At 37.0% G+C, this 13,156-nt stretch overlaps 1 protein-coding gene across 1 annotated transcript in view; it reads left to right on the forward strand.

The window, feature by feature from the left end:
• LIFR (LIF receptor subunit alpha) overlaps nt 1-5,634 on the forward strand; it is a 55,885-nt gene extending 50,251 nt beyond the window's left edge. The window contains exons 16-19 of the mRNA XM_015816934.1: nt 589-732; nt 2,690-2,783; nt 3,549-3,624; nt 4,920-5,634. Of these exons, the coding sequence (XP_015672420.1) occupies nt 589-732; nt 2,690-2,783; nt 3,549-3,624; nt 4,920-5,549 (944 nt within the window). The 3' untranslated portion in view covers nt 5,550-5,634. The remainder of the gene's footprint in view (nt 1-588; nt 733-2,689; nt 2,784-3,548; nt 3,625-4,919) is intronic.
• Nucleotides 5,635-13,156: the final 7,522 nt, after the last annotated feature.

Raw genomic sequence — 13,156 nt, forward strand, 5'->3', positions numbered from 1 at the left:
AAGTCTAGACAAAACTTCCAGTTGAATTCACTCGAATTTATGTTTTGTGTGACCCATAATTAGGCTCCATTTTTTACTATATTTTTACAGGTATCATTTATGTATTTATGGAAGAGATTATTGTAGTTCAGAGTTGAACTGTGGAGTCATTGGTGTTCTCTGAATTTGATAATTTTCTTGTAGACTGTTCATTATCAAACTAGCTACCATCATCAGTACATGATGATGGTGATTGATAGTTACGATGTGATGATGTTACCTAGTTGGATAATGAAATATCTACAACAGGAGTGGGGAGCTATGGCCCTTTTATGACTTGGGGATTTCAACTCCCAGAATTCCTGAGCCAGCCATGTTGGCTTAGGAATTCTGGGAGTTGAAGTCCACAAGTCATAAAAGGGCCATAGTTCCCCACCTCTGATCTACAAGAAAGCAACCAAGCTCAGAGAGTAACAAGGACCTCATATTTACATATTTATTTATAAAATGTTGATGGTCACCCATCTTATAAACGTGCTTTCTGTTGTTTTATGACATTTCCTAATTCTTTTTCTTCTCCCCCTTTTTTCCTGCAATCATGACACACAGAAATGAACATTACTGATCTAAATAAAGATTCGATGACGGTATCAGGCCTTCAAGGGAAAACCGGTTACCATCTGACTTTTAGAGCCTATACAGCTGCAGGATATGGACCTCGTAAAGCCTTGTATGTGGTTACAAAGGAAAACGGTAAGTAATGAGACAATTGGATGTTTGTTCGGCACTTAGGCATTTCATGAGTTGTTAGAATAAATGGGTTAATGGTGTGTAGTCCTTAGCAAGCATCAGACTGAGGTTCAATGTTTGTCAAAGGGAATCATATCATTAATATTGTTCACCACAGTTACTTATGATATTTGTTAAAATTCCAGGGATCTTGTAATGTATAACTAAGTTGTTACAAAGCTTGCAAGGTTGGTTTTTACGCCTGGTTTCTGGAGGTCTTCAGAAAGGAGCCATTACCATCAGAAAGTGGCAGTTCTGTTAGATTTTCTCTTCTGTTATTGGGTTGGCTGATTCCTCACTAGGAGGAGTACACACTTTGTTCCAACTCCTGTTTTCTATAATTTGTTCTGCTGTCTTCAACAACAACAAAAAATAGCCTGGTACCTTGCCACGTATTGCTTTCTGGCTCTCCTCAGTGTAGGGATAGGGAAGTTGCTATGGACTCACATAGTAGCCATTTATTTTTTTACCCTTTTTTATGTGAACAAAATGGAGGTGGGGATGCTGGCTGGCTACAACATTAATTGCTGCAAGTGGAGGAAATGCTGGCTGACTCAACTGGAGTGGCCTATGTGGTGTAGTGGTTCAGGGGTTGAACTAAGGTTGGGAAGGCCCAGGTTCAAGTTTAGCTTCAGCTATGGAAGTTCACTAGATGACTTGGGGCGGTTCATTTCCTTTCAGCCCATCAATCTCAGAGTGGTGGTTGTGGGGATTAAATGCCAAAGTGTGAGCACCACAATTAGAGGCAGGATCTAAATCTATAAATAAATAAAAAGGGGAAAGGGGAACCATGGAAGGTGGCTCAATAGTATAAAAACAGAGAGGATGCAGTGGCCCAACAGTTAAAAAGCTGGGCTTGTCGATTAGAAGGTTGACAGTTCAAGACCCAAGCAATACATGACAGGGTGAGCTCTTGTTCTTGCCCAATTACTGCCAACCTAGCAGTTCAAAAGCTTGCAAATGTAACCAGAAAAATAGATACCACTTCAGTGGGGAAGATAACAGTGCTCCGTGTGCCTCAGCATATATTCATGCTGGCCACATGACCATGAAAGTGTCTTCGGACAACTGTGGCTCCCTCTGGCTAGAAAATGGAGATGAGCATCACCCCCTAGAGTCAGAAATGACTGGACCGGGGAAACCTTAACCTTAGTATGAAAACATCTTTAGGGTTGCAGGGGAAGTGAAATGAAGTGAAAGAAGACTATAGAATCCAGAATAATGGGTAGTGGCATTTTTCATATATCTAAAGTTATCTATGGAAAGAGAGAAGAATGGTTGTTAAAGATAGATCCTTATAAATAGGAAGCTAAAATAAGAGAAAGAGATGGTATTGTTCATTGGTCCAATTCAATGAATTAAACTGAGGTCAGAATGTGAGACGTGAATTAACAGAAAAAATAAAAATACTCTTTCCAATATATTTACAAGAGGTTCATCAAGCATAAAGCTAGCTTGTATATTTTTGAAATTGTATCACAGCTTTGTCAATAATCTTTTTGCTTAGTGTCACCAATTCTACCATTTCTTTTGTTAGGAATATGAAATTTAAATGAAGAAAGGAAATAGTTTCTGGATGCTTGTGATACTCCTGCATATGTTTTGTTGTTGCTGTTGTTGTCTTGACTTATTCTTTATTTAATTAGGTAATTTAAATTATAGAATTGTCTCTCAAAAATACCAGTAATGAATAGAGTATTTTAGCTCTTTCTCTGTGCATAAACAGCAAGAGGGAAATTTGCCATTTCCAATCAATTACTTCCATTTCTATTAAGCTGTTTAAAGCAACATTAGTTATTTTCTGAGAATTTGACTTAATGTCAAAAGATATTCTAGGAAATTGTTCCATAGGCTTGAGGGAAATTGCTGACTAACTGAAATATTGCTTTCTTACTAGCTTTTTCTCTCTTATACTTTTCAGCTTTGGGATTGATCATTGCCATAATTATCCCGGTGTCTGTGGTTCTTGTGTTGGCAGTTGTAACCGGGATCCTCTGCTACAGGAAGAGGGAATGGTAACTTTGGCATTCAGCCATCTTAATTTTGTTTTTCTTCTACAAAGAGAAACAGATTCTGGTGTATGTTCTTGCATTAAGCTATTAGATACACTCCAGATGTGATATAAACTTTATGTTCCATATAGGTGAAGATTTATTGATAATAGGCACACGCTAAATCTCCTGTGCTCCAAGAATTACATTTCACTGGGCAAGATTTTGGGAGATGCCACTGGAATTTGTGTGGCAACTTTGTTGAGGATACTGATATAGTCAGGCTCAGAATTGCCAGTTGGTTGATGCTAAAATAAACCCCTCTAGGAAGGGGAACGACTCCTGAAGTTCATTCAAAGCTTCTTGTGGACTTTAAGAATAGGAAGAAACAAAACTCTCTATCAATAAAGGAAAATGTTTGTAGCCCAGGATTGAAATGAGAAGTCTTTGGTGCTTTCTGAACTTGGTTGTTTTCTTGCAGATGTTTTATTACCACTGCTGCACTGATGAAATTACCTAGTTTGGGTAATGAAACGTGTGCAAGAAAACAACCAAGCTTAAGGAACGCCAAGGATCTTTCAAAAATCTCTATAAATGTCCATTGCTCAAGACCCATCTTTGGGAACTTTGAGTTCCTCCCAGCCCCACATAAATTTTTAATGAGTGATTGATTTTGGGAGAAAAAAAAACAGGAGAGGGGAAATGTGTTTCATTTTGATATTGAAAATAAATATTTCAGGAGGTTTGATGGCAATTCATGAATTAACATTGCTTCCCTTATTTCAAAAGGATTAAAGAAGTCTTCTATCCTGACATTCCAAACCCAGAACACTCCAAAGCTTTGGATTTCCCAAGAGATTCAGAGGTAATCTGTTCCATTTTACCATTCAAATAATATCATAAGAATACTGATGGATGGGATGAGGTTGGGGAAGGGCAAGGCAGAGAAAATGTTTCACTTTCAGAGTGAAAGGATGTTGTGTTTCTTTACTTAAGATTGAGCATGAATGCAAGGACTGAAAAATGGGTCTTCAGCTCTTGAAGAAATGAGTTGGTGGCAGGAGTAACTTCAGGGGGGCATAGGGACAATCATGACAAAAGTGACAGACATAATATAGCTTGCATACTTTCATAATAACTTCAAGTGTTTCTCAACTTCAGCTATTTTAAAATGTATGGACTTCAACTATCAGGATTGCCCAGCAGCTGAAGACCATAAATCTTAAAATTCCTGGGGCTGAAAAATACTGATGTATGTCATATCATTTGTGGCTTCTAACAGATAGCTATGGAATGACAATAAATGTTTAGTTAATTTTTAAAACCTCTAATTATCAATTGCTTTGTTCAGCCCACTAAATGCTTAGATGAAATTCACAGGTTTTGATCAAGTAGTAATATAAACTGGCCCTCAGATTTTTAGCTAAAATATCATAAAATGTGCTATCAGTAGGTCTTTGAAATTTTTGCATGTTTTTTTCAATATATTCTGAAGAACTTCATTTTTTTCCCTGTTTTGTATAAATAAATGTTATTTTCCAGATCAAATTCCATTTTAAATTTTCACAACGGTCATCTAAGCTAAGATATATAAGGGTATTTTAAAAGAGTATTACCATATATACTTCTGGATAAGCCCATCCATGGATAAGGCAAACCCAGTTTTGGAACTGTATTGTGTGCCTAAAATTCTTGGCTTCTCCATGAATATATTGATAAATAGTTTACATTTCTATCATTTAAGTTAGATCTTATTTGCAGTAAATGCCCAAGTTTGTGAAAGTTTGAGCAGCATTCTTAATTAAATAGCATGTCATTGCTTTGGCTATTATTGTGTAAATCAACCTTCTACTATTAATCAGTTAGCTGGCTTGCAGCAAAATAAAATCCCAGGCTTGATGGAAGATGATGTGAAATTTGCAATATTTAGCATTGAATAAAAATCTGGAAAATTTTTAGAATCACTGTCCAGCACCTGAAGCTAAAATAAAATATTCATGTAAGAATAAACAGTTCATTTTTAAAAAAGAAAAAAGAAAGGAAGTCAAATCAGCACTAAAAAGAAAAGAGATGTAATTATCTTTCCACTCCAAAATAATGCAGTTTATTTACATTTGCAAGTGCTTAGTATACTAAGCTTCTTTTATTTTCTGATTTTAGGGGAACTGTAATTCTAAAACCTTGGAGATGAACCCGTGTACTCCCAATAATATCGAAGTAATTCAATCCCAGTCCCAGAGTCTGAAGATTGAAGACACGGCCATTACATCACCTGTTATGGAAGACCCTCCTGAAGATGGCTTGGAGTCTGAATCAGGGAGCCACGTTGTGGTTTCCTATTGTCCACCAATTATTGAGGAAGTTATATCTAATCCACCAGAGGATGAATCTGCAGCATCTTCCCAGGTTGTTTATATTGATGTCCAGTCAATGTATCCAGCTCCAGTTAAACCAAATGAAGAATTGGAAGCTGACTGTGTGGTTTCAGCAGGTTATAAACCACAAATGCAACTCGCAGTTAATAATTTCAGACAGTTGGAGGAAACATCAACAACAGAAGAGGACTCAGACAAGGGTGCAGGCTATAGACCACAAATAAATGCATCCTCCTGGAATACAGGCTGTCCAGATTCTCCAGAATCCACAGAAAATGTCTCATTTGGGAGCCCTTGTTCAATTAATTCTCGGCAGTTTTTGATTCCTCCTAAAGATGAGGATGACGATTCTCCCAAAGCTATTAACTCAGGATGGTCTTTTGCTAACTTATTTCACACCAAATCAAATGAGTAAGGCACGGTTGCCCTGGAAATAGCTGTTTGCTTGGAACTGGTTGTTAGCAGTTTTGGAAGTACTATCCCAGAGCGTTTATTATTTTATTTTGGTAAAGCTCAAAGTTACAGTGGACATTTTATAACTGGTAGAGATGCTAATTCACAGTGTCTCAGGGAAGGTAGTTCTAAAACCAAAGAACAGCAATCAGTCTGCAATTACCTTTCAACAGTCTTCCTTTTACCCTGCTCTGGCCGAATGCTGTCAGTCGGGTTCAATGTTTTTTATTTGTGACTATATTTATGACTTCCTACTCTGAGTATGCCAGGGGAAACATAAGCAAATAGAAGCAAACGTTATTTCTGCAGGTATCAAAATGCCTATTAAGCCTCAAAGGGATACATATATATGCAGGTGTGTTCAGGATTGGGACCTTGTTGTCTAATCAAGAATATGTTTAAATTTTAAGAAAGTATATTTAGGTCAACCTTTGTTACAGGATCTTATTGCTAAACATACAGCAGATGGGGTTACAGGAGTGAAACACTACGGGACCCATACACTACAAGTTCCAGCCAGACACTGAAAGTCCCAGTCACCAAAACATTACAAGATCACAGGGAAACACTACAGCATCCAACACAACACAAGTGCTGCTGATGGTTTTGTGGCATTAGATTTCCAGCTGCTTTGGAGAGCTGTAGTGTAAGGCAGTTTGTTCCCTTTTAATTCCAGTAGAGCCAATTTAGATTGCTTGCCAATCAAAGCTTGCAGTGTTATGTTTATGAGCCTGCTGTATGCATGTATATACAATAATTTTGACTCAGGATACAACACAAGTGTAACACTGATTTTAAAGCTTAGTCAGGTATAGATAAATGTTGGACTTCTAGCATATTTTTTTAATAAATTTTATTTTTCCATACTTAAAAAAAAATACAGCGTGTGCTATGTCCCCACCTTAAACCGGATAGATTACAAACTGCCTTCCTGACATCCCACTTTCTAGCGCTCATGTGGATTCTGTGGATCTAGATGTCCTACTGAATACTTGGTTTTAGGAATACAGAGGACCCCAATGCCCCTTCTATGTCTCTTTCAGAAAAGATTGATGAATGAGACTGGGTCACAGAGATGTGCAAAATGTTCCATACACTCTATAGGTAGGACAGCTCATTTTATGTGATTTGTGACCCCAACTGAACTATGCGCATTTTGGAGCATGGATTAAAGGAAAAGTTTTTTGTTTTGAGCAAAAACAGGTAGGGGACACAGGGAAAGAGCCACAACATCAGCATGTCATGGGAGAAAGAAAAAGACAATGCTAGATACATCAGTGGGATATGCCCACTGGTGGCAGCAGTGACTGAGAGAAGGGAGAAAAGGCCCTGGGAAGATAGGGATTAGCATGTATCATACTTGGTGATTTTGGTGACGTTGGTGATTTCTGAGAGGGGCGTAAGGAAAGGGAAATTACTGGGAAAGAGGGCAGTGAAGAAAGATATACCATGCCAGAGACTGTAGAGAGAGCAGAATGTTTTCCCCATGTCATCCACACTCTTATGTTGCAACAGTCTTCCAAAATCATAGGCTGCATAAATACTATTTTGGAATCAGCTTTTAGCAGCTTCTCTTCATCATCTCTGGGGAAAAACCATTTGCTTTGGGGAATGGTCAACTACAATACTCAGTTGCCTCCAACTCTGAATTTCCCTGGAAACTTTTACAGGGAGAAACTAGAGAGCAAATTGTGCTTTCGTGAGCTGATATTGAAATTCCTCTATAAAACACTACCAAACAATTTAGTTCTTTTGGATGGACTAGTTTTAAAACAAATCTTTGCACTTAAGAGTGTATTTCTCACACATGTAAAACTGCAGTTTCACACAGCTCATTAAACTGATATATATATATACACACTACTTCTTTGAGGTGATTAACCAATTTAGCTTTTGTAATTAGCAATTTAACATTTCTTGTGCAGACAACCCATTTTTTCCAAGTTATCTTCACCTTATCTATATTCAGGTTTACCATATTTGGATAGTCTTTTTAAGTCATTTTAAGTTAAATGATTAAAAATGGATGGAAGTTTGATTTAATCTTGCGTTTTCAGAAAATGGTCAAATTTAGAGTGTGCCTTTAATGTACGGGGCTTTTATTGAATGCTTTGATTCTCCTATTCGGTTTCCATATTTATCATCTTTAAAAAGATGTTAATAGTATTTGCCCTCAACTATTACATTTTTGTAAGCCTTTTGAAATCTCCGTTGTCAGAGATAGCAGTTGAGGTATCTGCATTGATAGTAACAACACATTTTCCAGTCCAAAGATGGAGTGTTGCTTTTACAATTAACACAGTGGCCTTCGTTTTATTAAACTATTTTTGCAGCTTTCCAGAGTTTGACGGAATTAGATCCTGCTAAGCACTGCATATTTTCAATACAGTTCTTTAATAAAATGTGTGATGAAATGAATGTATGTATCCGGGCAGTAAGAGATTAATATGTGTATGTCTTTAGTGTAAAGCTGGTGTCTTGGAAAGAAAGCATCTCTGTGAGAAATTGCCCCTTTTCAAGAGAGTGATCCATCCCAACATATCTGAAATGTGCAAAAGTTCCCAGATTTGTAAATGTTTTCCATAAATACCTTTCCCAACCTGGGCACCTTTCTTCAACACTCAGAATTCCCTGGTTAACATGTTACTTGTTAAGAATGTTGGGTGTTGAAATCTGTTTGGCTGGAAAGGGTTGCTCTATCTGGTATTTAAAGCTTGATATCTTAGAAAAGAGAAGGGGAAAGTAAAGGGAACGTCCATTTATTTATATCCCTCCAGTTTATAATTTTGTAAGCATATCTAGAATTTCAGGTGCCAGACTCTGCACTACACACATTGCCTTAATTTGCATGGTGTTTTCCTTTATTATTTAGCCATAAGCCCAGTTCGTTCTCTTGTTTCTGAGAAGTGTGTTGGAAAATCAAACAAAAATCTGTATAAAGAACACTATCCATATTATACCTCATAAAGGACATAATTGAAATTCTTATGTTTTCAGAGAGATTTTTGAGATCCTTATATATAAAATGTCAGAGTTTGGGAAGGGAGATATATTTCAACATTATTATTATTTTTCAGTAAGTTTATTTTTTTTAAATGGGGATGCTGCTCAATTGATTCTGGAGAACCTTTCAGGATTGAGCCGTGTATTTCATGTGGGCGGGAGGGGAGTTATTTTGTTGTTTTTAAAAGGATTTATTTTTTGAAGGGCATAATTACATTTAATTCATTGTATGTTTGTTGTTATGTGTTGACATATGAGGGAAAGGACTGTGAATTTTGTTTTAGTTGGACTTCTGTCTCTTTTTTTTAAATTTGGATTTGCATTTTGGAAGAATGGGTATACATTTTTAGTTATCCTTTGATATACCTCATAAAAGTGATTTATCAGAAAGAGTAAGCTACGCTAATCTTTGCAAAAGAGGATTTTCTTATTCATGTGAAGAGACAGATTTACTGGGGAGTGTTCTGCTGTACATTGGGTCCATGCTTTGGAGGTAGAATAGACTGGTAGAGTTAGCCTTTAAATAAATATATTGCACATAAAACCATTGGGCTGCCCTTACTAATTAAGCAGGGACTACTACACCAATGTGCATTATATCTTGGATTTGAGTGCCCATTATTATGTTGTAGCATGCATCATCAAAAGTTTTCAAAGAGGATGCTTGATGTTAACTTTCAAGGACAGTTCATTCCACTCCTGGCCCTGACAATCAGTTAGATGGGCCAGTAAAGATGGAGCAAATGGCACAGCATTACGTGTCAGTTTACCCAGCAAACCTATAGGTATTCTCTAACTGGGATGGCATATCTGGAGGAAAGGAATTGACTGTCTTTCTCTCTGATGATTTGTGTAAGTTAAGATGATCACCCAAGTGCTAAATTAAAGATGTGGAAACTGCCATACAGCCATATACAAATACGTTTGCAAGCTGTTTGCTCAGATTTTTCTTGCAAAAGAAAAGATAAACAGAAAAAGAGACACCTGACTTCTATTAGAAAGTGGCTTTTTGAAAGTTTTGGTCTTTCTCAGAAGTATTCTTCTATACAATGTCCATTAATTAAGGCTTGAGGGATGTTGATAGATATTTTGCTTCAAGCGCTTCATGATCATGAACACTTGATGATTCTGGCTGTGCCTATGGAGTTCAATAAACTATTCCCCATGGAATCTTTTGTGTTTCTATGCTCTGTATTTGAACTGAGGCTTCAAGTTAACTGGACTCCAAATCATTGGCATGTTCAGATGTAGAGGTTTAAAAAAAGTTTCCTGGAGCATTTACAACAGCAGCTTTAGAATCATGACATCTCAGTTAAATGAAAAGCGTGTCTTGTACATGTGCAAAGAAGCATCATGTGATCAGTTAGAGTGAACTCCCTGTTCACAGGGGTGATGTTGAACAGTTCTGTGTTTTCTATGAACTGAGTGAGCCGCTACAAAATGGTACACGCTTCTCTTCCAGATCAGAAGGACTTTGTTGGTCAGCAGATCTGTCATTGTGGAATGGTTGGTTGAATGTTTGCAAACTACCACCTGGTACCAGTTTTGGTGTCCGGGTGAATGGATTGTTTATTCTATGGTAGCATTCGTAGATTTTGTCATTTCTTGCCGCTTTTCCATGAAGTCATATGGTCTTCATTGAGGGCCTTCATTGTGAATGTGAAATCTCCCGCAGTGAGATAAAACAGAGACAGGAAGGACATGTAGATGGGGAACTATATTGGGTGAGTGCTAAAATGTGGGGTGGGGTTGGGGAACATTCTTCAGAAGTTAATTGTAGATAAAGAAATAATGCTTGTATAATATATAATTGTTTTATAGCTCAATAAATTCTGAATGTTTTTATTCAAAATCCTGCAGCATATTAAACATATAATGCATAATAAATGTGAAGGTAATCTCAGTGCTTATTGAAATATTAAATAACCATTGTAATATTGAATCAACTGGAAGACTCAATGTTGCTTAACTTTTTTGTATTTTCCTCCTCCAGCAGTTTTATTTCTTTTCGCTTCTAGACTGTAGAAAATGGGCTACTGATTCTGGCCCTCTGATGCCAGATAGCTCAGGTATCTTAAGCAAACCTTAAAATGTATGTAAACCATTCTACTCTTCTTATTCTACTGTACATATTTAACGGGCAAAACTGCATTTCTGAAATTCTTTTCCATTTCACCTTGTTCACTCACAGATTAATGGTTTATTGCTGTACCGAAAGACATGATCACTTTGCAGTTTAGGAAAATTCCTGTTAAGTCTTTAAGACAAGCTTAAATACGTGAATATGAGTTGCATCCAACTCTGTATTAAAGCAATGCATCTTAAAACCAAAGGGGGTTGATAGGACTTTCCCATTTCCTGTGTTTGCTGTGCTAAACTCTCTGAGTAGATGTGTGCAACATATCAATGGACTGAGGCCAGTGTTGTGTAGACATCATTATGAGCAAAACAACAGCTATATGATTGCTAGTGAAGCTATCGAAGCAGACCCATCAAGTGAGTGATAACTTTAAGGATAAACAAGGAGGAAAAGAGGAGGGAACATTAAACTATACAAGTAATGTAGCACTAATGCACTAAATTTGGAATGAGTATGAAGCTAATATGCTACCATATAGCCAGACCGTGCTTATCCCTATAATATGCATGTATTAAGAATATTGGCCAGAAATAGTGTCATGAAGTTTAATAAATGTATTTTCTTACCCTTTAAAAGTGTGGATTTTTTTTCTTATCCATTTGATTTGTTTTTGTTTCTGCCTCTGTAATCTTGCAGTTCTTACTCAATAAAAGCATAATGTGGGATACCAGGCTTTCAGTAACCTTGTTGTGGCACTAATTGCTTTCTAGTTGTAGCCTGTTTCTTCTCCAAGTAATTGAAAACTACCTCGAATCCAAACAAAGTAAAATTTTTGCTTGCCATGACTACAAAGCCATTATGATCACCATTGGTGATGGCCATCTTCAGAAATGCTTCCTGACGTAAGGCATCACCTTACACAAAGCCAGAACCAAGGTAGCACCTACTTAACTCTTAGGATGGCGATGGTTGTTTTGTAAGGCACTTGTGGGAGATGTGCTGCTTAAGCCTTCATGAAAGTGAAGCAATCCTGGTATCCAGGACTTCTCTTCAAAAAACATAGATGGGAGTGTGGGGAGCCGGATATGCTAGTGCAATGCAATATTCACTCTCAAGTCTTGGCCACCTCAGGCATAAAGTCCCTTACTTAATCTGTTTATTTACTTCTCTTTCTTAAATAAACTTTATTTTCTTTTTAACTGAATAAAAATTGATGGGAAAATGTAGGCTAATTTTTATGCATGGAGCTACTTCCAAAGGAAGTGCCTACGAAGACTACAATTGCATGCCTAAGCAAGATTTGAGCTTCATGATTGCTTTTGCATTTGTGACAGTTGCAGAAGTTCAGAAATTGCATAGCTTCTCTTCTAAAGGCACACAATTTGAAGGACTCTTAAAATTATATGGGATTGTTATATGGGATTGAACAAAAAGTACATTTAAGAATTTAAAGTACTTGGTGCAGAATAAGGGTAATAGTCTTCAATGTGTAACCAATTTACTAAGAGATGCTACATTAAGATGATTTTCACCATGTTCTGCCAGTTTTATGCCTGGATATTTAATTCAGTAAAAATTGGTTTCATTAGAAAATATATGTAGCTCAGGGTTGAAATCTGGAGTTCTTGGTGCTACCCAAGCTTGGTGGTTTGCTTGCAAATATTTCATTACCCAATGACAGGCACAAGCAATCAAATCCACATGTGAAAGATCCAGGCAGCAACTTTATTGTGTTCTAACTATATTACAAGAATCTTCCCAGATTACTTGCCTTCCCAGATAACAACCAGATAATATTTTATGGAACTTAGCAGGGCTCAGACTTATACCTCTTTGGTTGTGCAAGGATTCAAGGTTGGTTCCCTGCTAGGTAACATCATCAGGTCACATCAGAGAGCATCAAGAGCTCCACAAAATTCTGGTTTGAGGGAGAGTACTTCTGAAAATGTTTGGGTTCATCTCTTGTGTTTTTATTTTTAAAGAGCAAAAAAATCTCCTGAATGCTCCCTACACTTCTAAATGGACCACATGAGGCTTCATTGTCAAGTCACTTTTCAAGAAAGACTACAAAGGAACAGTAGTCTCAGTGAACATTCCCACACCCCTTTGAGTGTACAAAGCTTTTTCCATGGGGTATGAGGTGGGGCAAAGAAGCCAAGAATCACCAACCACTTTGTATTCTTCAAAATATTTAATTTTTTTGTTGGAAAAGATGGACCACTGGGCAAGTTGATTCTTATGGTTTCTATCCTACTATTGATCCATGGGACCAAAAATCCAGTCATGATTTTTTTTAATCATTTCTAAGAACTGGCCCAATGTATAGTTAAAATCAGTGAATGAGGAAAAAATGATTTCTTTGGTGTTTGAAATTTCTTCAAAACCTCTTTATAAATTGCAGTGAAATAGACATGTAATTTAAACACCCTTGCAAGATTGTCAGCAGGGCAAAAAAGCCAGGACATTTGAATTTTTCTCCCCCACTA

The sequence above is a fragment of the Protobothrops mucrosquamatus genome, unplaced genomic scaffold (genome assembly GCF_001527695.2).
Source record: "Protobothrops mucrosquamatus isolate PMUCROS unplaced genomic scaffold, P.Mucros_1.0 scaffold_122, whole genome shotgun sequence".
NCBI classification, from domain to species: domain Eukaryota; kingdom Metazoa; phylum Chordata; class Lepidosauria; order Squamata; family Viperidae; genus Protobothrops; species Protobothrops mucrosquamatus.